The sequence below is a fragment of the Terrapene carolina genome, unplaced genomic scaffold (genome assembly GCF_002925995.2).
Source record: "Terrapene carolina triunguis isolate 2854851 unplaced genomic scaffold, T_m_triunguis-2.0 Scaffold84, whole genome shotgun sequence".
Lineage (NCBI taxonomy): Eukaryota > Metazoa > Chordata > Testudines > Emydidae > Terrapene > Terrapene triunguis.
Window position 1 is genome coordinate 42989873 of NW_020664435.1, and position 27891 is coordinate 43017763.

At 42.4% G+C, this 27891-nt stretch overlaps 1 protein-coding gene across 1 annotated transcript in view; it reads left to right on the plus strand.

Moving 5' to 3' along the window:
• The window catches only part of MYO3A (myosin IIIA), a 187696-nt gene that overhangs the window by 105333 nt on the left and 54472 nt on the right, over positions 1 to 27891 (plus strand). Inside the window, exons 17-22 of the mRNA XM_024208648.1 lie at positions 2178 to 2304; positions 3186 to 3396; positions 4127 to 4274; positions 20139 to 20292; positions 21494 to 21582; positions 22087 to 22216. Coding sequence (XP_024064416.1) covers positions 2178 to 2304; positions 3186 to 3396; positions 4127 to 4274; positions 20139 to 20292; positions 21494 to 21582; positions 22087 to 22216 — 859 coding nt within the window. The remainder of the gene's footprint in view (positions 1 to 2177; positions 2305 to 3185; positions 3397 to 4126; positions 4275 to 20138; positions 20293 to 21493; positions 21583 to 22086; positions 22217 to 27891) is intronic.

Consider the following 27891-nt stretch of genomic DNA (forward strand, 5'->3'; position numbering starts at 1 on the left):
ACTTCTTCGGATGCATCCGAAGAAGTGGGCTGTAGCCCACGAAAGCTCATGCTCTAATAAATTTGTTAGTCTCTAAGGTGCCACAAGTACTCCTGTTCTTTTTGCGAACATAGTCTTGTGCATTCTGATTAAAATGCAGCCGACATGTTTTTTATGAAGTCTCTCTTTTAAACTGGCTAGCATGCTGTAATGGTAACTACATACTCTATACTTTGCTCTCTGTCCTAAACTCACACTGTTTTACTTAAGACTGCATGACAAAAGTAAGAGGAAAGGACTGCCTGGGGTGCACAATAATCATTCTGTACTAGACAGATCAACCAGATTTAACACCTACTGGAAAAGGACACAGAAATGTCTGTTGCTATACCCATTATACAACATAATGGCAAAAGTCAAGTTATCCATTTCTTTGAATTTCCTCCACATTCTTAGGCTTGAAATGAAAATAATCACTTTACAAACATACATACTGTTTGCCAGTCATCCTAAGAGTAATTTTTAGAGTGAGCTTTTTTAGTTGGCTTTGGAGTAACTGGAATAATTCATTTTCATTAAGTATTGGATTTGTGCTGGATTCAATTCTGAAAGTGTTGAAAATAAGATCAAATATTTTTGAGCAATTAAAGGTAATTAAGGATTTTATCTGAATAATTGATGCCAGCATGTTACAAAATATTATGATATAAAATGCTGTGGAGTGATGAGTAGCCCATCTGATAAAATGCTTGTCCAATACTCTGCACCCTTAAGAAAAATAATAGCCCCAAATTCTACTTTAATCCTAGTCTACATTACAGAAACTAAAACTGGCTGACTCTGCTTAGAAAATGACCAGAAATTACCAAATATGGAGATGGGTATTCAAGTTTACAGCTAGATCAAAGCCAAAACCACAAGGAAAGCATTACTTTATCTATTACTATTACAATTTTACTTATCATTCATTATTATTTAAGGTCACTTACTATATATGTCACCTAAAATTTACATTGTGATTACAAACACTGGCCCCAGATCAGGAAAAAATCCTCATTCAGGACAGCACTTAAGCACATGCTTAACTTGAATACAATGGGATTTAGGCACATGCTTAAAATGAAGTGTGTGTTTAAAGTGTTATCCGGAATGTGGATGAGCTTAAGGACCTGAATAAGTGTTTCCCTGAATCAGGACTATATAGGGTCTGATTCTTCTCCTATTGAAGCACTGTTTCCATTGACTTCAGTGGGCACAGGATTCGACCTGTTGTAAAACTCATTCTTTGTTCCAAGAAGCTTCCAGCCTTAGGGCTAGATCATGCCTTCAGGCACAGCAAGGGGTGGTATGGAGTTGCTCCTGAACTCTTTTGTGCACAGAGGGAGAAACACAACCACTATGGCATCCCTTTATGGGATGCAGCCTGCTCCTCCCTGCATGCTAATCTAGTTCTAAGCTATTGCAGAAGTGGGGTTAGGCCACATTCCCACCTCCTCCTTGCCCCCTATTTGGTGCCAGGCATCCCCTGGGGACTAGCAATAGAGTATGGTATGAGGAGAATGGGATAGATGTATTCCTGGAAGAGAGTGTATGGTGAACAAGAAGAATGAGACTGCTCCAGGCTTGGGAGGCAGAGTGCTAGAAGGCATGGAGTGAGGAAAGGGAGCAGTAAAGCAAGAAGACTGAACACAGAGTGAGGAGAGTAAGAGGCAATGAGAGCAAAAATAGAGATGGAGATAAAGATAGTGAAGGACCTTGAAAGTGAGAACAAAGAGCTTGAATTAGATGTCAGAGAAGAAGCCTCTGAAGTGGTTCAAGGATAGGGGTGCTTTGGTCTTACTGATGGAGAGAGGAGAGCATGATGAAAATACTATGGCTAATTTAACTGTACTTGTCCTGAGCAGGAGTTCTCAACCTTGTCAGGCAATTGCATCAATTTACTAAAATAAGATCTCATGTGTATCTGCTGCCTTGATCATTGATCTGGTCAGCCAGTGACTCCTGTTCAGCTGTGTGTGCGCCAGGACAGTCCAGGCTCCAGTATAAATGAGGAGGCAGTCAATAGCAACATGTTAGGGCCCAGGACAGATGCTTATCTTCAAGATATGGAAACGGGGTATAGAATACCCGGCCGTTATTGCAGCCTAAGGTACCAAATGTAAGACTATAAATGGCTACATTTTTAATCTCCTTTTTAGGAACTTGGCAGTGTGTACAGTATTCTTGCTGCAATTTTAAACGTGGGTAACATTGAGTTTTCTTCAGTGGTATCCGAGCACATGATTGACAAGAGCAATATTTCCAATCCAGTCGCACTTGAGAATTGTGAGTTCTCTTTCCTTTGATTTAAGATTGAAATTCTGTAATGTTTTAGCAGGCAGGAGATTTTATCACATTAGATTTATCTATAAAAACTGTATTCAGATGGAAATTTTGCAAGACTAATTAAAATACAACAGTTCAATTCATGCCAAATCCACATTAATAAAAATGTAAAAAGAAGGGTTTCTTTCATATTTATGTGTGTACAAATTATTTACTTTTTGTGTCCGTCCACATAGTTTATTCAGATAGCGTGACTGTTACCGGGGATGTGTGCAAAGCAAAATGAAATTTTCATGATTTTTGTCACCATTTAAACTTTTTGTGAAAAAGTCATCAAAATTTTGAATTTTATTTTTTTACCAGCTCTACCTCCTACAGTGTTTATCTAGAGGAGGTAGAGCTGGGCTACCTGCCTTGTGGGTCACAATGGGCTTACAGTGGAAAAGCATCCACAGGGAAGCTGCTACTCCCCCTCCTGAATGAATGAGGGGGAGCAGGGGATTGGACTAGATGACCTTCTGAGGTCTCCTCCAACCCAAATCATCTATGATTCTAATGGGTGGAGAGAGGGTGGAGCCTTGATGTTGTCCCCAACACATTGGCCAGCCTGGCTGAGCTGTCACTTAAGGGAAAGTAATCTGCACCTGGGAAAGGGCTGGTGCACATGACTTCCCCACCCTGGAGCAAGAGGGGAATTAGCTACAGATTATGACTGAGTCCCTCATCTGCTCTTAGGGCAGCACAATTCCACTCAGCCCCATAATCAGGACACATTGTACTGTTACAATCTAGCTCTTAGAAATTAAGAAATATCTCCTTCCTGCAAAAATATACCTGTGGATTATGTGTATGTCGTAACAGTACATCTGTTCACTTCCTAGGTGCTTCCTTGCTGTGCATTCAGGCAGATGAACTGCAAGAAGCTCTCACCTCCTACTGCGTGGTGACTCGAGGGGAAACCATTATCCGTCCCAACACCGTGGAAAAAGCTATTGATGTCAGAGATGCCATGGCCAAAGCATTATATGGGCGTCTCTTTAGTTGGATAGTCAATCGCATCAATACTTTACTCAAGCCAGACAAACTTTTAAGGTAAAGGGACATTTTTCCAGTAGAAAAATTATCTCTTTGCAATATGAAATGTATGATTTGTGTAATTACATGTTCTTCAGATTTTTTGCTAGTAACATGTAAGGTCAAATTTTCATACTTCAGTGCCTAAAGCTAGGTTTCTAAATACCTGTTGCATGCACCTCATTGCAAATTTAAACTCCTATCTTAATCTTAATATTTAAAACAGGTATATCGGTGCATAAAAATGAACGTAGGGGCCTCTCTGCAGACAATCTATTTTGAAAAGTCAGCTCTAAGCATTATGAGCAAATAATCTGAGGGAAGAAATACCTAGTATCTAATTACAAGCCTATTTTATTACCATAGAAACAAAGAGCAACTGTGTGTCATTTGTGAACCATAGTCTGTTTTTTTTTCATGATAGGCTTAAATGTATTTAATATTAGTTTAAACCTAAAATTGGAAATCCTGCTTGTCTTTGCCAGCCGAGTTTATCCACCCTTACAGTAAATAAATCATGTTTGACACATACAGTCATCCTTAGATTTACATGTATTATTGTATTTCATATTAGAATTGATCATTCTATTAAGATTCATCTGATTGGGCAAAATTCATCCTTATGTAACTCCCAGGGTCAGTGATAAATTTGGCCCATTATTTATTTTCTTGAAACAATAATGAAGTTAGGTATTATGTAAAATAACGGAGATAAAAATCTGAAGAGCTTTTTAAATCCTTTTTTCAGCAAAAATGATGATGGGTTGAACATTGGGATTCTTGATATCTTTGGCTTTGAAAATTTCAAAAAAAATTCTTTCGAACAACTGTGTATCAACATTGCCAATGAACAGATTCAGTTCTACTTCAATCAACATGTATTTGCCTGGGAACAGGTAGGTTTGGAAATATTTTATCAAGCTTAGTAGCACTGAACATAAAATATCTGACCTGAAAAAGCTAAACTCTTCTTTCTTCTTAAGAAGCACAGAATAGTAGTCTATAACAGACTGCTTTCTGTCTATACATTATGTGAAGAACTGTTGGATTGCTATTTGTAATTTAAATGTCCATCTAAAATGCATTAAACTTCAAATTTACAGTTTCTAGGCAACAGAGCACAGCAATAATGGGTTTGATTCAAATGCATTGTTGTTTTGTTGAGGAATAATATGTACTATGTAATTTATGGTTCAACAGCAAAAAGCAGAAATGCCATATAGTACATATTTTTTGAAGAATGACTTTCCTAATAGCATGCTAATAAGCTTTTTAACATTGAATTCCAATAATAAAAATCAGAATAATTACAATTATTTGGATCTCATTTAGGAATTTGTTCTCCTAAACCAACTGATGGAAGATTTACTTTGATTACACTATATAATTTGATTTAAAAGATGGAGGAAAAATTAGGTGTTGTAATTATGAAAGCTAATGAACTTGAAAGGGTCAGTAGAAAAACTGTAAAAAGACCATAAGGAGTTTATAAAAGGATTAAATGAAAATTAAGTTAAACAGTTTTAAATTGCTAGCCAATTAATTCTCTTATTTGAGAAAACATGTTTCAACAAAAAACAGAAGTACTGCCCAATACTGTATGTCCTGGGTAATCAACCCTCACATTTTAGGTTTAGAGAGTGAAAAGATGCTTTCTCTGCATTATTGGATGAAATTTCAGATATATATTTTTGAAAAGCATTTTGTCACCCACCCTCATAATTTTTAATTACTAATACTAATGCAGGGTTTTGCCCAACTGTTAATCATTGTTGGTTTTGTAGATAATAGAGATGTAAGTTTGGGAAAATGTCTCTCTTGCGCTCTGTCTCTCTCGCTCTCTCTCTCTCTCTCTCGTGTTTGTGTATAAATAAAAGGAAAATAGTACTTTGTGGCAAACATATTTGATAGTTTCCAATTATTTCAAAGGCAATATAATCATGTGGAGTTAGATGTAGCCTTTTGGGAGTGATTGTATATCTTCATGAAGAAGATTTTCCAGTTACACCAGAAGGATCAACTTTTGTCTTGGATTCCTCTAAGCCAAAGATGGTTTGACTTTGTCTGTGGCAACCACTTCAACAGTTTTGGTGCCAAAGACTCCAGATGCACCCAAGATGTAGATCACAAAAGTCTGAGTAGTTGGCTACTGCTGCCTTTGGGGTCTTAAAGGATTTAATGGCCACGGTGTGAAGAGAGAACAGCAGCAGATTGGAACAATATACAAAGAACAGCTGCTTCTTTGTATATTGACTCAAAGGTTGTTTTTTTTAAGATCTTGGTTAATAAACTTCTAGAAGTATAACTAGAAAATGTATGCTAGAAAGCAATGTGAAAATTAACTATTAAAGAAGTCTTAAAGCCATTGTCTGCCCTGCAGATTAAAGCATGCAGAATGTGCAACTACTAGTACATTCCACCATATGTAAGGGCTTGTCCTTGATTAACTGTTCCTAATTAATGCCATGTGTAGACACTCTTATTCTGGAATAAGCAGTTTAAAAATCCTGTGAAAGGAGGCTCTATCACCCACCCTGGAATATCTCCATGCATCAGTCACAATAGTAATACTCTCAGGCAACAAAGCTCAGTCCACCAAAGAAGCCAACCATTATCTGCCACTTCCCTGTATTAAAAACCCAACATCTGGGGAAACGATAACGAGGCTACACTTCTTTCTGGAATAAGAGTGTCCACACAGTGGAGTTATTCAGAAAAAACTACTGCACTTTAAATTCACATCCTACCTTAATCTGTGTTAACTATCAAGTGTAGAAAAGCCATAAGAGAAGAGAAATTTTGTAATCAAACACAGAATTTTCACAGCAGATGCTCCTCAGCTATTTAACACAGACGCTTCTGTAATTAGCATTGAACCATCATTCTGTTCACTGCAGGACAAAGGGCTTTGCAGTTGACAGACATCCATGTTCTAGGGTGTGCTCAGACACAAAGGTTCCCAGTCTCTCTCTCCATCTTCTTTACTACCCACCTTTAATGTGCTTACCTTGCCTTGGGCTCCACTCTATTCAAGTGTAATCTGCCTTCAGTTTCCTTTGGGTATCTTTATATGTAGACTGCTGGCCAGGCATGAGTTGACTCAAATGTTCTTGTGTTATCCCTTAGCCCTGGTCTACACTATCGGGTTAGGTTGAATGTAGCCGCGTTAGGTTGATTTTAAAATGACTGCGTCCACACAACCAACCCTGTTCCGTCCACCTAAAGGGCTCTTAAAATCGACTTCTGTACTCCTCCCCAACAAGGGGCATAGCGCTAAAATCGACCTTGCTGGGTCAAATTTGGGGTAGTGTGGACACAAATCAACGGTATTGGCCTCCGGGAGCTATCCCAGAGTGCTCCATAGTGACCGCTCTGGACAGCACTTTGAACTTCGATGCACTAGCCAGGTACACAGGAAAAGCCCCGGGAACTTTTGAATTTCCTGTTTGGTCAGCGTGGCAAACTCAGCATCACAGGTGACCATACAGTCCCCCCAGAATCGTAGAGTGTAGAATGTTTCTACGCTCCCTCTATCATCTCTGTCCCTGAGGTTATTGCAGATTAGAAGGCGAAAAAAAATGCACTCGCAATGACATGTTTTCTGAGCTCATGCAGTCCTCCCGCACTGATAGGGCACAGCTTAATGCATGGAAGCATTCAGTGGCAGAGGCCAGGAAAGAATTAAGTGAGCGTGAAGAGCAGAGGCAGGATGCGATGCTGAGGCTAATGAGGGAGCAAACGGACATGATAAAGCGTCTGTTGGGGAGCAAACGGACATGATGAAGCATCTCTTGGAGCTGCAGGAAAGCCAACAAGATCACAGACCCCCGCTGCATCCACTGTATAACCGCCTACCCTTCTCCCCATGTTCCATAGCCTCCTCACCCAGATGCCGAAGAACGCGGGGGGAGGCTCCGGCACCCAGCCACTCCACTCCAGAGGATGGCCAAGCAACAGAAGGCTGTAATTCAAACAATTTGATTTTTAGTGTGGCTACAATAAGCAATGTGGCCTTGTCCTTCCCTCCACCCCCACCCCACCCCGGCTACCTTGTCTGTTATCTCTTTTTTTTTTTTTTAATTAATAAAGAAAGAATACATGGTTTCAAAACAATAGTTACTTTATTTCAAAGGATGGAGGGTGGTTGGCTTACAGGGAATTAAAATCAACAAAGGGGGCAGGTTTGCATCAAGGAGAAACACACACAACTGTCACACCGAAGCCTGACCAGTCATGAAACTGGTTTTCAAAGGCTCTCTGATGGGCAGCGCACCTTGCTGTTCTCTTCTAATCGCCCTGGTGTCTGGCTGCTCAAAATTGGACACCAGGCAATTTGCCTCAACCTCCCAACCCACCATAAACATCTCCCCCTTACTCTCACAGATATGGAGAGCACAGCAAGCAGCAATAACAGTGGGAATGTTGGTTGCGCTGAGGTCTGACCAACAGCGCCAGCGAGCTTTTAAACGTCCAAAGGCACATTATACCACCATTCTGCAATTGCTCAGCCTATAGCTGAAAAGCTCCTTACTACTGTCCAGGCTTCATGAGCCATGGGAGTAAGGGGTAGGCTGGGGTAGGTGCGACCGCGCGGTGCTACCGGCTGGGAGAGCAGCCTGAGGCAGAAGCCTCCAGCTTGCAACAACAGTGGTGATGGTGAGCTGAGCAGGCTCCATGCTTGCCGTGCTATGGCGTCTGCACAGGTAACCCAGGAAAAAAGGCGTGAAACAATTGTCTGCTGTTGCTTTCATGGAGGGAGGGGCGACTGATGACATGTACCCGAAACCACCCGCGACAATGTTTTTGCCCCATCAGGCATTGGGAGCTTAACCCAGAATTCCAATGGGCAATGGAGACTGCGGGAACTGTGGGATAGCTACCCACAATGCACCACTCTGTAAGTCGATGCTAGCCACGGTAGTGAGGACGCACTCTGCCAACTAAATGCGCTTAGTGTGGATGTACGCAATCGACTGTATAAAATCGATTTCTAAAAATCGACTTCTATAAAATCGAACTAATTTTGTAGTGTAGACATACCCTTAGTTTAATAAGGTTGTGTGTTCCACATTTAAAAGGGATCAGAACAGGCCTGATACTATAGCAAACTTCCTTACATTATCTTGCAGGGTATTCAAAGTAGTCTCTGGGGTTACTGCTGAAGTGATGCATAACTAACTCTACAGACAAAAATTAGTGCGAAGTTGAGTATCAAACCCTATCACTTTAAAACCAGGAAGTGACTAGTGTGATCTCAGTATAAGGTTGTCACTGATTGCAAGGCTGTTGCTCAAGGACAGTTCACAATATAATTAATGGCCATTATAACACATCCCCTTCTCCCCTGCTTGGGACATGCACATTGCTTCAGTTCCATGTCACAAGAACAATCATGTAGAAAGTAGGTGGTTCAGCATCTTAATGTTAATTGTATGGGATCTGCTAAGTTTAGCACTGATATGATATGCTCTGATTGTTAACTGAAGTTTACGATATCCCTTTCTTCAGAAGTCAGCATACGAAAAGGAGAAAGAAAAGTATAAAATATTATGTTGCTTATATCTCTACATAGGAAGAAGCAAAATACCATTTTAAAATTCATTAATGAATAAAATTAAAAGTTCAGAAATTCAATGTTTATGTTCATGTACAAATCAATAACTTGTACAAATAGGTCAGTATGACACCAAAACTACACTTATGTACACAGCTGACTTTACACATGTGTAAGGATTTGCATGGTCAAAGGTCTTAATTTGTAACATGTGATTTCAATACTGATATGTAGAAGTTATGCTTAGTAGTAGACTATTACCAGCAGAAACTGAGGGCATTGCATTGACTTCTCTTGTTGGAAGTGAGGTGTTTTATTCTCATTTACAGTTGAACTTATCATAAGCTAAAAGCTTTATAGATTTCAACTGTGGCCTTCAATGCTATTACAAATCATGCAAATTCAGTCTCTTCTATAATAATCTAAAAAAGTGGTGAAAAGTATAGATTTCAAAAGTCATGAAAAAATCCTCAGTCTAAAATCTATGTGGATGTGTAAATCTTTCTAAATGTCTGTGATTTCCTTTGTGTATATAGTGGTGCTTTGTTTTGCACATTGAACTACCATAATTTGTGTAACATTTCCTAAACACATTTAAGCTATGATAGGCACATCTGCTCTACAACTTTCATTTCTCATTTAAGATATTCAAAGGGGGAGAAATAAATAATGTAATCATGGGCCATTTAGAATCCTCCAACTCTTTGAGTTCTGAGCCTCCAGAATGCTTACAGCCAACTGAATTTTGGCATAAAGCAATGTGCCAGCATATCTTTTGTAAAATGTGGATAGCATTGTTTTTTGACTGTGAATCCTTAGTGGTTTTGTGTGCATGTGTGTGGTTTCTTTTTAAATTATAATCCTAGATAATTAATGGAATACATTTATCAATTTGCAAATGAAAAATACAAAGGGACTGAATGGTGGTTGGGTCTATAAACATCTGTGGGAGTATTTCCCTTCTATCTTAGGCTTTTATATAGCACTTATCACCGTGTTGTACAAAATTAAACAATACAGTTTTTCTCTCTTCATTCTTCTAAAGAAAGGAGCGCAGCCTTGTCAATATATGAGTCCTTCCCTCTTCCCCAGATTATTTGATCAACTTCACACCAGGTCAAAGTGGTTAAAATTGAACATATCTCTGTGTGGTTGGTGGCCTAGGTCAAGTGGGTTGGTCTTAGTCCAGTTCTCACTGAACGGGCATCTTCATAACAAAAACCAACACCACAATTGACTTAAGTGGCTTGCTTTTTGGCAATCTGAGAAATGAAGCCAATAACTGAATGAACATGGAAGACTAAATTATTCCTACGCTGATGGAGGTGGCACATTTCTGGGGTAGTCTGTGCTGCCTTTGCCTATGCTGTACCAATTCCAGGGATAATAACTAGGGCTGATGATCATAATGATAATATGTAGCTCTTATATACGTAGTGCTTTTCATCATTGGACATCAAAGGAAGGAAGTATCATCTCCATTTCCAGCTAGGGAAACGCATGCACAGAAAGATGAAGTGACTTGGGCTTTGGTTTTTAGCATTTTTAGCATTGTCACACTGGCATATTTAATGAGCTCTGAAATAAATTTCAAAACTGAAAAATGGTATTACATATAAACATACTTCCATTTGAAAAGCAGCGCCTCCTCCATGTGCATTGTAAGCTCTTCATAACAGGGAAGTATCCACCTATATTTTTGTACATATTATTGCACATCTTTGGCACTGTATGTAAATAAGGTACAGATCTAATTCTTCCTTTAAGTGGCTTGTTTCATTCCTGTTTATATGAGACCCCAATTCTCTTTCCATGAGCTGCCATGGAAATTGAGGTCAGCACAGGCACTTGGGCTAACAGTCCCTAAATGTAACCATGTGGGGCTGATAGCAAGGGGAGAAGATCTTCAATTCTGAGCTTCACTTTTCCCACCGGTCTAACAGACTCCATTTGTTAACCCTACAGGCACAGTGTAAAGCTGGTCTCTTTCCCAGGCTTTCTGAGTGGAAGAAATGAAGATTGGGATAAGTGCTGCCTCTTTATTTTGAGGAACATTTTTTTTAAATTCTCTGCAAATAGTGGGCCAGATTCACTCCTGGATTCTGCCGATGGATCACCAGATGCACATCATCCTGTTGGCAGAAAGTCTAGCCAGGGGTGAGAGGATCACAGCAGTGTAAGGTGTAAAACTACTCTACTGGGGAGCATGGACCCAATTAGTAAAGCCCCAAAAGCTGAAGTCACTGGCCAGAGAGGGGATGTGGCCAAGGACCCAGGGAATGTTAGTTCAGCACATCCAAAGACTGAGGACGTACTCAATCTGACAGTAGCTGTTCACACCATCTCTACACATGACTAATTGTATGGCAACTGCGAGAGGGGAATTTGTCTAATCTACAGGTGAGAAATAGGAAATCTGGATTGAAATCCATCCCTTTGACATAAATGGGGTAACAATAAAGAATGAATTTATCCCACTATGTTTAAGTCAGGATATAGCTTTGGGTCTGAGGTAGATAGAGGCTGAGGGGGGAAAAGTAGGGGGAAACCTTGTGAGGGTCTAATCATAGAATTGTCTTGAATCAAGGGGAACAAACCCTGCAAGATGTGCAATGAACTGCCCCTCAACTCTGCAGGTCCTGGGGATTGACAGGAGGCAGGGCCATCCACACAGAAACACCGTGTCTCTGGCCCAACATCTTGGTCTCTAACTCCATGATTCTGAAGGCACTGTGCTGCCAGAGCTTCCCCCCAGCCTGTGTGTGGAGTAGCTTGTTTTGTTGTGTAAGGGTAGTAAGTGAGGCTGAAGGGTCACTCTTCACCTAGCAGCATTGGGCTCAGAATGCCTGTTAGAGCAGAGAGTTGCCTGCTGCAGCTAGTTTGTGTACTTCTGGGTAGACGTAAAGTTGAGAACAAAAGAACTTACTGTTTAACACAAACCATTGTGCTTTGCGAAGCGAAATACAGCCTCAGCAGCCTAGAGAAGTGCCCTAAAGAGGGCATTTCTCCTGCCCGGAGACGGGCCCAAGCTGCCAGCATTTCCATGGACCTTGGGACTGTGGGAGGACAAAGCATGTTTTCACTTGACCCTGCAGAAAGGGGTCTGTGTGGTCCAGGGAAGTGACACTACAGTGGAGGGAGCTGACTTTTCTCTCCATGCAGGAATGATAGGAATCTTCATAGAGGTGATCTAGGTGTTATTGGCCAGATGGACAGCTTTTCTGTTTTTCCATAAATTCTGGTTATTTCAGCCCTGGTTGTATTGTGTTAGCAAAGATATGAATTGTGATGCTTGGCACAGTATATTTCAGAAGACTGCCCTACTCGTTGTGACCCATTATATGAGCATGCCAGTGGAATTTGATGCACGCTAATACAGATGATAAATGCATTGGTCAGGAGTACCCTAACCTAATGTGCTTTTGGATAAGGCACGTGCAACATTCATTTTTGTTTGCGGTGGTGTTGTAGCTGTGTTAGTCCCAGGATATTGGAGAGACAAGGTGGATGAGGTAATATTTTTTTATTGGACCAACTTCTGTTGGCGAAAGAGCCAAGCTTTCAAGCTACATAGAGTTCTTCTTCAGGTCTGCAGAGCTCTGTGTAGCTTGAAAGCTTGACTCTTTCGCCAACAGAAGTTGGTCCAGTAAAAGATACTACCTCACCCACCTTGTCTCTCACATTTATTTTTAATTTTACAATTGCATCTTTTGCTTTAGTAAGATGGTAAAAGGCAGGTTCTGAATAAGTTCCTAAAGTTAATCTTTAAACTAAGGGGACTTCATATCATCACATCAACAAAGTGGCATTACTTCATGACCCAGTTGTTTTCTATTAGTACAAAACAAAATTACAACTGCATTTAATAATATTGTCCCTGTTGATTTAAGTGCAGCAAATCTGCACAGGGTAATATTACCTAGTTTGATCACAGTAGACACAGCATAAAATAAGAGCCCACATACTCCAATATAGTGCAGTCATTCCTTGTGACATCCTATCTATGTGAATATTGTCTTGTGAATTGTGTGATATCCTCTCAATGAGTAGAAACTATTTTAGGGAATTCAGATGCTGTGAAACATCACTGGGGCTTGCAGCTGACTCAGTGCTTGGTTTATGGCATGTTAGAAATTAATACAAATAAAATCTCTTTCATTATAGCTTTATAATACTTGTCATATTAGTTTTTTCTCCTGTCTCATATTTAATCATAATATGGTGAAGGGAGCAGTATTGCATGAGAGACTAATAATATAGAGTCTTTCACTGTTAGGTCACTGGCTTAAATCTAACCCAGCTCCATAGTGACTGGAAGTTTTTTGCTTCCTGACATCATTCATTATGTGAAGTGATTTAATGGATTTGTTCCATATCCTGGTAGACATCACGAAAACCATTGGCACTTATTGACACTCCATTTGGCAGTCTTAATAGAGAAGCAGAAAACTGAATGATCACGAAGGCTTAAACTGCCCATGTGGTCCTTCCAGGTCAGGATTGAGGCATATGAAGGCAGTATAGGGAAGCTTGTGCTGCTGTTCTCATACTGTGTAGCTATGGACCTTCCATTTACTCTTAAATCAGAGTTCAGTTTCCAGTGTTGTTAAACTGTCTCCTTTAATGAGCATTAGAGTTTTAGAAGAACTAATAATTGGAGATGTTGCCCAGGAATGCTCGTCTAAGGATGCATCAGTGTCATGAAATATTTACTCCTTTTTCTGACTGTCATAATCAACAGAAGCAGATTACCATAATTATTATTTATTTACATATAGACTGTTGACAGTAAAAGCGTCCTTAGTGATAACACCTCGTGCTTGAACCTAACATCTCAATCTTGGGGCAACCACAGGCCTGATCAATACAGAACCTTGGTGGAATGATCGTAATCAGCGGAATACAGTAATACCAAGATACAAAATATATAGGAATGATGGAATAGGTCCTGCTGGTTGGGGAGTGGTACTATGTGTAAAAGAAAGCATAGAGTCAAATGTAATAAAAATTGTAAATTAATCAAACTACACCATAGAGACCCTATGGATAGAAATTCCATGCTTGAACAACAACAGTATAGCAGTAGGAATGTACTACAGACCACCTGGTGAGAGTAGTTGTTAAATTCCATGGGAGAGTAGAGAAGCTGCAAAAACAGAAAACCCAATAACGATGAGGAATTTCAACTATCCCCTCAGGATGGGACACAGATAAAATTTCTAGACACCATTAATGACTGCTTCTTGGAGCAGCTACTCCTGGAAGCCACAAGAGGAGAAGCAATTCTTGATTTAGTCCTAAGTGGCATAGTGGATCTGGTCCAAGAAGTGAATATAGCTGAACCGCTCATTAATGATGACCATAATGTAATTGAATTTATCCATCTTTTAGGGGGGGAAATACCAAAGAAACCCACCACACTAGAATTTAACATTAAAAAGGAGAACTACATAAAATGAGGAAGTTAGTTAAATGGAAATTAAAAAGAACAGTCACAAGAGTGAAATGCCTGCAAGCTGCATGGAAACTATTTAAAAACACCATCATAGAGGCTCAAACTAAATGTAAACCCCAAATTAAAACAAAACAGTAAGAGGACCCAAAATGCCACCATGGCTAAACAACAGAGCAAAAAAGGTGGTTAGAGACAAAAAGACATCCTTTAAAAATCTTACTGAGGAAAACAGAAAAGAGCATAGGCTCTGGCAAGTCAAGTGTAAAAGTATAATTAGGCAGGTCAAAAAAGAATGTGAAGAGCAACTAGCGTGACAAAGTCAGAAGTGACAGCTGTAAGAGACTGGTGGAAGGCAAGTGTATCAGCCCTAGAATGGTGAACTGAAAAGAGGTTACTTCACGTTAATTAGAGATACCTGTGGCCAATTAAAGGCTGCCAGTGACCTTTAAAAACCTCTCTTCTGGAGAGAGAGAGAGAGAGAGGAAGGAGGGAGGGATGAGAAACAAGCTGCAGCAGAGTTAGGAGCAGCAGGGAGAAAAGGCTTCTCCTCGGTGGAAGGCTGCTTTCCCCCCTTGAGAGGAAACATCAAGTTAACTTCTGTTTGGGGAAGGACTGGCAACCAGAAGCCAGCATAATTCATAGATTCATAGATTCTAGGACTGGAAGGGACCTCGAGAGGTCATCGAGTCCAGTCCCTTGCCCTCATGGCAGGACCAAATACTGTCTAGACCATCCCTGAGAGACATTTATCTAAACTACTCTTAAATATCTCCAGAGACGAAGATTCCACAACCCAGGCAATTTATTCCAGTGTTTAACCACCCTGACAGTTAGGAACTTTTTCCTAATGTCCAACCTAAACCTCCCTTGCTGCAGTTTAAGCCCATTGCTTCTTGTTCTATCCTTAGAGGCTAAGGTGAACAAGGCCTGGTCCACACTAAGCCCCCAGTTCGAACTAAGATACGCAACTTCAGCTACGTGAATAACGTAGCTGAAGTCGAAGTACCTTAGTTCGAACTTTAAAGTACTTACCGCGGGTCCACACGCGGCAGGCAGGCTCCCCCGTCGACTCCGCCTACTCCTCTCGCAGAGCACGATTACTGGCGTCGACGGCAAGCACTTCCGGGATCGATTTATCGCGTCTAGACAAGACGCGATAAATCGATCCCAGAAGATCGATTGCTGGCCGCCGAACCAGCGGGTAAGTATAGACGTACCCCAAGTTTTCTCCCTCCTTCTTATGACACCCTTTTAGACACCTGAAAACTGCTATCATGTCCCCTCTCAGTCTTCTTTTTTCCAAACTAAACAAACCCAATTATTTCAGCCTTCCTTCATAGGTCTTGTTCTCAAGACCTTTAATCATTCTTGTTGCTCTTCTCTGGACCCTCTCCAATTTCTCCACATCTTTCTTGAAATGCAGTGCCCAGAACTGGACACAATACTCCAGTTGAGGCCTAACCAGCGCAGAGTAGAGCAGAAGAATGACTTCTCATGTCTTGCTCACAACACACCTGTTAATGCATCCCAGAATCATGTTTGCTTTTTTTGCAACAGCATCACACTGTTGACTCATATTTAGCTTGTGGTCCACTATAACCCCTAGATCCCTTTCTGCCCTACTCTTTCCTAGACAGTCTTTTCCCATTCTGTATGTATGAAACTGATGGTTCCTTCCGCCCCGGAGAGGGGACAGGGAAATATATTTCTTTTGTGTTGTGAGTTTGGTTTTTTGCTTAATTGAAGTAGTTGGGCCTACTCTGAGGCCCACCTTGTAAATACTGAAAAAATAAACCAGAGCAAATCATTAAAAACCTTCAGAGTTGGACTGATTTACTCCAGGCCCCCACCAAAGAGAGGAACGCTGATGCTGACAAAGTAAAGGGGGGGTGCCTTGCCACAATAGCAAAAGACACAAAACTAACAGCAACAATTTTCCTTAGTACATCAGAAGCAGGAAGCCTGACAAACAGTTGGTGGGGCCACTGGACAATCAAGGTGCTACAGGAGCAAACTTAAGGAAGATGGGGCCATTGCAGAAAAGCTAAATCAATTCTTTGCATCAGTCTTCACTACAGAGGATGGGAGGGCGATTCCCACACCTGAGCCATTCTTTTTAGGTGACAAATCTGGGGAATTGTCCCAGATTGAGGTTTCAGTAGAGGAGGTTTTGGAACAGATTGATATATTAAACAGTCATAAGTCACCAATACCAGATGGTATTTACTCAACAGTTCTGAGGGAACTCAAATATGAAATTATCCTATCTCCTAGAACTGGAAGGGACCTTGAAAGGTCATTGAGTCCAGCCCCCTGCCTTCACTAGCAGGACCAAGTACTGATTTTGCCCCAGATCCCTAAGTGGCCCCCTCAAGAACTGAACTCACAACCCTGGGTTTAGCAGGCCAATGTTCAAACCACTGAACTATCCCTCCACCCCAGAACTACTAACTGTGGTATGCAACCTATTGTTTAAATAATACTCTGTACCAGATGACTGGAGGATAGCTAACGTAATGCTGATTTTTAAAAGACTCCAGAGGTGATCCTGGCAATTACAGGCCAGTATATCTAACTTCACTGTCAGGCAAATTTGTTGAAACTATAGCAAAGAACGGCATTATCAGACATATTCATGAACACAATATGGTGGGGAAGAGTCAGCATGACTTGTCTAAATGGAAATCATGCTTCACCAATCTACTAGAATTCTTGGAGTGTTTCAACAAATGTGTGTACAAGGGTGATCCAGTGGATATAGTGTACTTTCACTCTCAGAAAGCCCTTGACAAGGTCCCTCATCAAAGGTACTTCAGCAAAGTAAGGAGTCATGGGATAAGAGGGAAGGTCCTCTCATGGATCAGTAATTGGTTAAAAGATAGGAAACAAAGGGTAGGAATAAACAGTCAGTTTTCACAGTTCAGAATGGTAAATAGCAAGGTCTCCCCAGGATTTGTACTGGGGCCAGTGCTGTTCATATTCATAAATGAGCTGGAAAAAAGAGGTAAACAGTGAGGTGGCAAAGTTGGCCGACAATACAAAATTACTCAAAATAGATAAGTCCAAAGCTGACTGGGAAGAGTTACAAAGGGATCTCACAAAACCGGGTGACTGGCCAACAAAATGGCAAATGAAATTCAAATCTGATAAGTGCAAAGTAATGCACATTGGAAAACATAATCCCAACTATCCATGCAAAATGATGGAGTCTAAATTAGCTGTTGCCATTCAAGGAAGACATCTTGTAGTCATTGTAGATAGTTCTCTGGAAACATCTGCTCAATATGCAGTGGCAGTCAGAAAAGCTAACAGAATGTTGGGAAGCATTAGGAAAGGGATAGCTAATAAGACAGAAAATAGCATAATGCCACTATTTAAATCCATGCTATGCCCACACCTTGAACACAGCGTGCAGTTCTGGTCACAAAAGATACGTTAGATTTGGGAAAAGTACAGAGAAGGGCAACAAAAATGATTAGGGGTATGGAACAGCTTCCATATGAGGAGACATTAAAAAGACTGGGATTGTTCAGCTTAGAAAAGAGACGACTGAGGGATATAATAGACGTCTATAAAATCATGAATGGTGTGGAGAAAGTGAATAAGGAGGTGTTATTTACCCCTCACATAACACAAGATCCAGGGGTCACCCAATGAAATTAATAGGCAACGGGTTTAAAACAAACATAAGAAAGTAATTCTTCGCACAACACACAGTCAGCCCATGGAACTCATTGCCAGGAGATGTTATGAAGGTCAAAAGTATAACTGGGTCCAAAAAAGAATTAGATAAGTTCCTGGAGGATAGGTCCATCAATGGCTATTAGCCAAGATGGTCAGGGATGCAACCCCATTGTCTGGGTATCCCTAAACCTCTCACTGCCAGAAGCTGGGACTGGACATCAGATCACTCGATAACTGCCCTGTTCTGTTCATGCCCTCTGAAGCTTCTGGCATTGGCCACTGGCGGACAATAGGGTACTGGGTAGATGGACCATTGATCTGACCCAGTATGACCTTTCTTATATTTTTATTGGTGTGTAAATTGCCCCATGCCAGGCTTATTCTTGGGAGACGTGACTCATAAACATACCTCTCAGTCACAATTCCTCCTCTGCAGCCTCCTTGCTCCTGAAGGTATAGTAATTTACTGCTAGCCTGCACTGGTATCTGATTATGCTCCTCTCCTGCACTGGCCTCATGACTCAGACTAATGAGTGAGAGGATGAAGCCAAGACTCCATATATTCACACTGCTCCCCACCCACCTGCCCCTGGGCAGGGTAAAAAGGGCTTAATCTCATGTGGTGGGCCCCAAGATATGACTATCCCACATAGTGCTGTATTAGGGGTTCACATCTTATTTCCTTGTGCGGGCATGTAGTCAGAGTCACAATCAAGCCCAAAAGTCTAAGAAGCCAGAAGAAATTAAGTAAATCTGGCCAAAAGTATGATTGTAGCAGGCATTCTATAGTCTCTTTCAGATGTATTTGAAGATCATATTTATCTGGGTCTTATTTGTCACATCAGCATTTCTGATTTTGTTAATTATACTTTTGGTTCCATCTGACTGAGAGGTGAAGTCATCAGAGGTCTCAGGACATGCTGTTGTAGTTGTAATGCAATATGTGGTGCTTTCCAAAATGCTTTCCAAACTATGCTCTGTGTTACCTTCTCCATTCCCCAACTCTTTCAGACTAAGGTGAATTATATACAGAGTGACCTTCCTGCTTAGTTATAGGGGACTTCAATTGTTGGATGTTATCCATCTGTCAGGAATCAGTGTAGTCCCTAGGATAATGTATTTGCAATGAAAACAGGCAACACTGGATTGGTGACATCACTTATTAAGACAAAACTGTCATGGTAAAACTAAAGGTAACTGAAAAGGATTTTGTTCTTTAGAATAAAAAAATAATTTGTGAAGAGAATCAAGAGGCTTAATTAACTGTTTTGTGGATTTAGGGAACAGACTGCAAGAGAATTAAAGAAAAATCTGGCTACTTTTCCCTGATTTATAAAAAAGCCTTTAAAAACAAAAGAAAAGGCACTAAAAATGCTGAGGGCATGATACGTTTGCAGAGTTTGCTTAGTAGATTTTCTCATCACCTTGAGATGTCTGAGATCTCTGTATTCCTGAGCATAGAAACTAGATTTGTTTTCTACCATATTGAATACACTGGCCTAGATTATCAAAAGTGATTAGACACCTTATAGGGCTTTGATTTTCAGAAAGTGCTAAGCTCCAGCCTTCTCAAAATCAGGTCCTTTTAAGGTGTCTCAAGATGACTAGTCATTTTTACAAATCTTGGCCATTGTACTGGCAATAGGTCTGAATAATGAAGCAATGTAGGAATATAAACGAAGCCCCCAAATGACTTCAGAACAATTTTATTACAATACAGACTAGTGGAGTAAACAGTGGAAGGACAATAAAGTCTCTATCTTGCTCTCAAATGCGGTAGCTTGAGCTCTTTGACTTTGTTTATGTTTATTTGTTCTTGTGTGTACATGGGAAGCATATGATTTTACAAAACACACAGCATGAGGCACGCAAGATTAAAGCTTATAGCATTGCCGTGTGTTGCAACATTCAAAGTGACATTCTTTCTTACAAAACACTGATGCATTCGCCCCTTGGGTATTGTTTATTCTATGTGATTATGATTCCACTCAGCTGTCAGTTTGTGAATCATATTCTGAAACGTCTCTGTGTTTGTGGGTGAAACATGAATATTATCACCTGTTACAGAATGAATACCTATATGAAGGTGTTGATGCAAGAGTTATAGAGTATGAGGACAATCGGCCTCTCTTAGATATGTTCCTCCAGAAACCAATGGGTTTATTGTCTCTCCTTGATGAGGAAAGTCGATTCCCGCGAGCAACTGATCGGACACTTGTAGGTAGGTATGTTATACTTCAGAGGGTCTTAGGAGGCATAAGTTTTAAAGTTCTGTTTAAAGTATATTTTTATGGTCGTTAGCTATGTTTTCAGTGTGAACATGTTCCAGCTTCCCACCTACATTTCAGGGAGAGGGGAACTGGATCCAGCTCTGAAATTAATATTTCTTCTTATGAAAAGCAGGAGATGGGCCTGAGCCACAAGAGATGGGTCCAGATTTCGAACACTCCGCAATTCAGGAATGTTCGGATCCAAGGTTTTGGAGATAAGGACCAATTTGGGTCCAGATCTAGGATCAGATTGCAAATACCCCTTTATTATGGTTAAAGAGGTGTTTGGATCTGGGGCTTTGGTCTGACCCATCTCTTGTCAAGAAGTTCTAACTCTATAAGGTAATGGCTATGAATCTGGCACAAAGGCACAGAAACTGTCTCATGTTAAAACAAAGCAAATACTGTGTCAGGGCTTGTCTACATACAAACTGGAATCAAAATCCCTAAACTGTTGTAATTTACATCTTAAGTGTTTCAGTACAACTCAGTGTGTGGACACTCTTATTTTGGAATAAGGATGTCTGCACACAAACTTGCACTGAAATAACTCAAGATGTGAGTTACAACTGATTTAGTGAGTTTTGTTCTAGTTTCAGTGTAGGCAAACCCTTACTTCAGTCATTACCCACAAATATAAAGAGCGGGATCACGGTTATGTGTGATCTCAGATCACCACAAAACAAAACAGCCAAAAATACTGCCATGTGTTTTTTATAGCCAAACAACAGCTGTAATATGAGCTCTTTGTCTATCCTGGTACTTATATAATCCCTATCACTGAGTGCCTCCAAAACCATCAATTAATTTATCCTCGCAACATCCCTGTAAAATAGAAAGGATTATTATCCTCATTTTACAAATGGGGAAGTAAAGCAAAGAGGGATTAAGTGATTTGTCCAAGGTCACACAGAAAGTCTGTAGCAGAGCCAATAATTGAAGCAAGAACCACTAAGTCCTTGTCCAGTGCCTTAGCCATAAAGCCATCCTGATGGTTCTTTCTCCTTCTCTTTAAAAAATGAGAGTCTGTTTCTGCATCTGCCTGAAAAGCCAGTTTAGTTTCTTTACTTGAGTCCTGATCCAAACTGCTGTGGACTCATCGCTGTTTTTGTACAATTACTCCAGTAAGACAAACTGTGTATCTGCTTACAGAAAAATTTGAAGATAACTTGAAGTCAAAATACTTTTGGAGACCCAAAAGAGTAGACCTAACCTTTGGGATTTACCATTATGCAGGAAAGGTAAGAGAACGTAAATGTATTTGTTGTTGTTTTATCAATGTTGGGGGAGATTCTCAGAGACAACTCTGAGTTAGATGCGTAGCTCTCATTGATTTTTTTTCAATGAGAACTGGGCTCTTAACTGACCCTGGTGCCTTTGAAAATCTCCCCTGTTAATAGATCTCTAAGAAGAGATGTTAAGTGTACTGCAAATACCTGTACACTGTGAAGAACAAATGTTTCATGACTCCTGCGGGGATTAGTCACCATCTTCACATTTTTCTTTCATGATTATCATCTTAATGTCTCTACATATTAAAAATTAAAGCTAGCAGTGGCCAAAAGAGAAGGCTGAATTGCTGCCCCTTATGACTGAAAAGCTATTATGTCTGTTGACATATTACAGGCCACATTTTAGAGTACTTACAACTAGGCTACCATTCCGAAAGTCCTGAAGCTACAGTAGTAAGCAGTATCTGATGCATAAAGAAAAGCTGCATAACTATAAATGCACTTTTTAAACAGGTTCTTTACAATGCAAGTGGATTCTTAGCCAAAAACAGAAATACCTTGCCAGCTGACATTGTGCTGCTGTTGCGGTCATCAGAAAACAATCTGACTCGACAGCTGGTAACCCATCCTCTTACCAGAACAGGTAATGTACCAGTAATTGTGGCAGAGCTTTCTAATCCAGATAACTAACCTCTCAATACTGACCACTCCTGGTTTTTGTCTGGCTCTCAAATGATATTACACAATGGTGGTGGGTTTCATCCAATGCTAGAAACTAAACAGAATACGTAAGTTTCTCCAAAATTACAGTTTAGAAACCCATTATCATCTCGTGTCATCTCTTTATACTGTGCCATGGAACTAATGCTCAGAGTATGTTCTGTCATTTTTAAACAGGATATATTTTTACATTGTGTTGTATATGCTCCAATGCACCTGTGCCAGAAAATATATATGTTTTCTCCTGCAGTTACCTGTACAATCATGTGGGAGCTATATTTATAATTGAACAGGAAAGCTAGACTGAATAGTAGAGAAGGTCTTACAGATAATGCTCTTAATTTTATTGTATCTTACAGTAACCTGAAGTCTTTCCTTAGGCAAAACTCTTATTGATTACAGAAGGAATTTTGCCTGAATAAGAACAGCAAGTCAGTTCTATTTGAAGTCAATAGAAGCAGGACAATTCAGAGTTCACTGTGACACAACATCCTTCACGTGCAATTTTATCCTGGCATTAGAATCCACTGAGGTGCAAAGGTGCACCTCCTCTGAGTCAACTCCTGTTGCCTCTCTCTATCTGGGAGTAGAACTGGGCCCATTGACCTTAAGATTACACTCTGTTCAGAGACTGACGGTGTTGTAAGCACAACTTTGCAGTATCAGGATGTGGCAGACTTATCTCTGAATGTTTTTGTGACCTTGGCTTTTGTCAGGATATAAGAGTTATTAATATATGGATTGTGGGTCCATTTTTTAAAGTGAGAGAGCTTTTTAAAAAAATGTTTTAAAGAGAATAAAAAGATCTATTGACATTGTTAGGTCAAGGGGTCTTTAGTAGTACTTGATATGGTCACATAATCCACACTAGCCAGTAGTGAATTATGTTTGTATCTGCCTACCCAGGTTTTGTCCACACACCACTGTAGTTCCTGAGCACAATTTGTACATTGCAGACTGCAGAAAGAGCATTTTGGAAACTAAGGGTATGTCTACACTACGAGGGTAATTCGATTTTACTTAAATCGAATATGTGGAATCGATATTGCAAAGTCGAACGTGTGTGTCCACACTAAGGACACACTAAGGACAGTAATTCGACTTTGTGAGTCCACACTAACGGGGCGAGCGTCGATATTGGAAGCGGTGCACTGTGGGCAGCTATCCCACAGTTCCCGCAGTCCCCGCTGCCCATCGGAATTCTGGGTCGAGCCGCCAATGCCTTCTGGGTAAAAAAAATTTGTCGTCATCCGTCCGTCACTAACGCCCTCCCTCCCTCCATGAAAGCGCCGGCGGGAAATCAGTTCGCGCACTTTTCTGGTCAGTGACAGCGCGGACGCCACAGCACTGCGATCATGGATCACGCTGCGACCATCGCTGCACTTGTGGCCGTTCTCAACACCTCGCAGCTTATCATACACCTTTCCCTGAGGCAGATGCAGAGAAATCGGGCGAGGAGGCTACGGCACCGCCGTGAGAGCCTGAAGTCGGAGAGTGGCACAGAGCTGTCAGAAACCACGAGCCCCAGCGCCCAGGACATCACGGTGGCAATGGGGCATGTGGATTTTGTTGAACGGCGATTCTGGGCCCGGGAAACAAGCACGGACTGGTGGGACCGTATAGTGCTTCAGGTCTGGGATGAATCCCAGTGGCTGCGAAACTTTCGCATGCGGAAGGGGACTTTCCTCGAACTTTGTGAGTTGCTGTCCCCTGCCCTGAAGCGCAAGGACACCCGCATGCGAGCAGCCCTCACTGTCCAGAAGCGAGTGGCCATAGCCCTCTGGAAGCTTGCAACGCCGGACAGCTACCGGTCAGTCGCGAACCACTTTGGTGTGGGCAAATCTACCGTGGGGGTTGTTGTCATGCAAGTAGCCAAGGCAATCGTGAAGGTACTGCTCCCAAAGGTAGTGACCCTGGGAAACGCGCAGGTCATCATAGATGGCTTTGCCGCGATGGGATTTCCAAACTGCGGAGGGGCTATCGATGGGACTCACATCCCTATCCTGGGACCGGACCACCAGGCCAGCCAGTACATCAATAGAAAGGGCTACTTTTCAATGGTGCTGCAAGCACTGGTGGACCATCGGGGACGGTTTACAAACATCTACGTCGGATGGCCGGGCAAGGTTCATGACGCTCGCGTGTTCAGGAACTCTGGTCTGTTTAGACGGCTGCAGGAAGGTATTTACTTCCCAGACCACAAAATAACTCTTGGGGATGTGGAGATGCCTACAGTCATCCTCGGGGACCCAGCCTACCCGCTAATGCCCTGGCTCATGAAGCCCTATACTGGCGCCCTGGACACAGAAAAAGAACTGTTCAACTACCGTCTCAGCAAGTGCAGAATGGTGGTGGAGTGTGCTTTTGGCCGTCTCAAAGGGAGATGGAGAAGCTTACTCACTCGCTGTGATCTCAGTGAAACCAATATCCCCATCGTTATTGCAGCTTGCTGTGTGCTCCACAATCTATGTGAGAGCAAGGGGGAGACCTTTATGGCGGGGTGGGAGCTAGAGGCAAATAGCCTGGCTGCTGATTACGTCCAGCCAGACAGCCGGGCCATTAGAAGATCCCAGCGGGACGCCCTGTGCATCCGGGAGGCTTTGAAAGCTAGGTTCCTGAGTGAGCAGGGCAACCAGTGACTTTTCAGTTTGTGGACAGAGAAGCTGAACCTGCCCCCGTTTCTTTACCCAGTTCATTTTGACTATCCTCTCCAGTTACATACCCCCTTCACCCCCTTCCCCTTCCCAAAAAATAAAATCATTTAGATTTTGTTAATGAACAGCGTTGTCTGTATTGCTGTTTTCGCGGGAATATTTTAAACCGGGGACGCAGACTGTGGCGGGGGGCGGGTTCAGTGTTCTGATGCAAATGATGCTTCTAAACTCCCGGAATGACAGGCTCCGCACTGGTGGACTGGTTATTTCAATGGAGAACATGAAAAACACCTCCCAGACTGACCAGGGTAACCAGTGACTGCACTGTGTATGTGTCCTGATGCTGGACCTGACACCGCCTCTGTACCCTGCTAAAGGTCACTGTCCTGCCCAATTACCAAGCCCCTTCCCCCCCTCCAGACAGACTCTCCCTCAAAAGAACCTGACTGAAACAGTAATGGACAGAAACAAACATTTTATTGCGAACCAGACATGAAACGTGGGGTGTGAAACTTGGACGGGGGCTTCTGTGAGGTGGGTGGGAAAGGACTTATGAAATTTTGGGGAATGTCAGCCTTCTAGTGCTAGAGCAGTCTGCAGGGGTTGACTGAAAGTTTTAACGGCCCTTGCCGCCCCTCCTTCTTTGGAGTTTGGGTGAGGGTGGTGTGGGACTTGGTGGCGGGTGAGGGCGGTTACAGATAGACTGCAGCGGGGCTCTGTCCTCCTGCCTCCGGTCTTGCAGAACATCCACAAGGCGCCGGAGCGTGTCCGTTTGCTCCCTCATTAGTCCAAGCAGCTTTTCAGTAGCCTGTTGGTCCTCCTGACGCCACCTCTCCTCCCGTTCCATGACTGCTCGGTGCATTTGTGACAAGTTCTCCCTCCACTGTGTCTGCTGGGCTGCCTGGGCTCGGGAGCAGTCCATTAGTTCTGAGAACATGTCTTCACGCGTCTTCTTCTTCCTCCGCCTAATCTGCGCTAGCCTCTGGGAGTGTGCTGAGAGGCTGGGTTGGGAGACAGTCGCAGATGTGTCTGTGTGAATTGTGAAAAGGGAGTGAATTCCTGAGACAGATAAATGAAATTGTATACAAAGAACCTAGTCTTTCTCTGTGAACAAGACCATGCACTGCACCTCTCACATGCGCACTCAGGACAAGGTCGAATTTTCGGCCGTCGCCTTCAGTGCCTGTGGACTTGCGGAGGTCTTGGACTGTTCAGAGAACTGTGGCTGGAGACCTGAACTTCTGGAGCGGGCAATAATGGTAAGCCGCAGACTTGTGGCTGCTTAAAACTCCAGCAGTAGCACTGGCCTCCTTTCACATTGAAAGCAATGCCAGTCTCTGCTGCCAGCAATCAGGACAGCATCAACTCTGCCCCTGTCCCACCCCCTCGCGGCTGTCCCAGGGAAAGATCCCTGTATGCTGCCCCTCTCCCTCCACCGCGTGGCTGTAAAGCAGTCCCAATACTAACATTCCCCTCCCTAATTCAAAGCAGGGCGTCATGAGCGACATCACCCTCCTGAGGATCCCGGACACCCAGAGAGAACGCATGCTGCGGGAAAGCATGCAGAAACCGGGGCCGTATGCCGCCATGCTATGTCGGGCCATGATCCCGGAGTACTTGATTGTGGCGTGGAGGGGGCATGTCTGCTACCACGGAGGGCCCACTAAGATCGCCCTACCCCGGAACCTGATCAACAGGCTTGAGCTCTACCTCCACGAGACCTACGAGGAGTTCTCCTACGAGGATTTCTCGTCGATCCCCGGCCACATTGACCGGATTTTCGCGTAGGTGCACTGGGACTATGGAGTGGAGCGTCTTGGGCCTGGGAATCATGGAGTAACGGACATTGTGAAAATTTTTTAAAACACTTGGGACTAAATTGAGAAGAGCCCAAGACAGAGAAATCATGAAAACCCATTTGTTACCTTTGTAAATATTCCTGTTTTGTACCTGATTATTTTTTTACTAGTTTACAGAACTTTTATAAATGTACATTGTTAATAGTATAAATATTACCGTTCTGTTTTAAATAAATGTTTACATGTTTACAGCACTTACTGCTTGATCCTTCCCCTGATTCTGTGTCCGGGGTAAGGGATGGGGACGGTTGGTACGGGATCTCGGTAAGGGTGATGAAGAGCTCCTGGCTGTCGGGGAAATCAGCGGTGCCAGCGCTGTCGACTGCCTCGTCCTCCTCATCTCCTTCTTCATCTTCCCCGTCCGCTGTCATGTCCGACGAGGAACCGGCCGCGGACATGATCCCATCCTCGGAGTCCACGGTCAGGGGTGGGGTAGTGGTGGCGGCCGCTCCCAGGATGGAATGCAGTGCCTCGTAGAAACGGGATGTGTGGGGCTGGGATCCGGAGCGTCCGTTAGCCTCTTTTGTTTTTTGGTAGCCTTGTCTCAGCTCCTTGATTTTCACGCGGCACTGCGTTGCATCCCGGCTGTAGCCTCTCTCTGCCATGGCTTTGGAGATCTTCTCGTAGATCTTAGCATTCCTTCTTTTGGAGCGCAGCTCTGAAAGCACGGACTCATCGCCCCACACTGCGATGAGATCCAAGACTTCCCGATCAGTCCATGCTGGGGCCTTCTTTCTATTAGATTGCACGGCCATCTCTGCTGGAGAGCTCTGCATAGTTGCCACTGCTGCTGAGCTCCCCTCGATGTCCAAAGAGGAACTGAGATTCAAACTGCCCAGACAGGAAAATGAAAATGAATTCAAATTTTCCCGGGGGTGTGGCTGGTCAGAGCATCCGAGCTCGGACTGCTGTCCAGAGCGTCAACAGAGTGGTGCACTGTGGGATAGCTCCCGGAGCTATTACCGTCGATTTCCATCCACACCTAGCCTAATTCGATATGGCCATGTCGAATTTAGCGCTAATCCTCTCGTTGGGGAGGATTACAGAAATCGATTTAAAGAGAGCTTTATGTCGAACTAAATGGC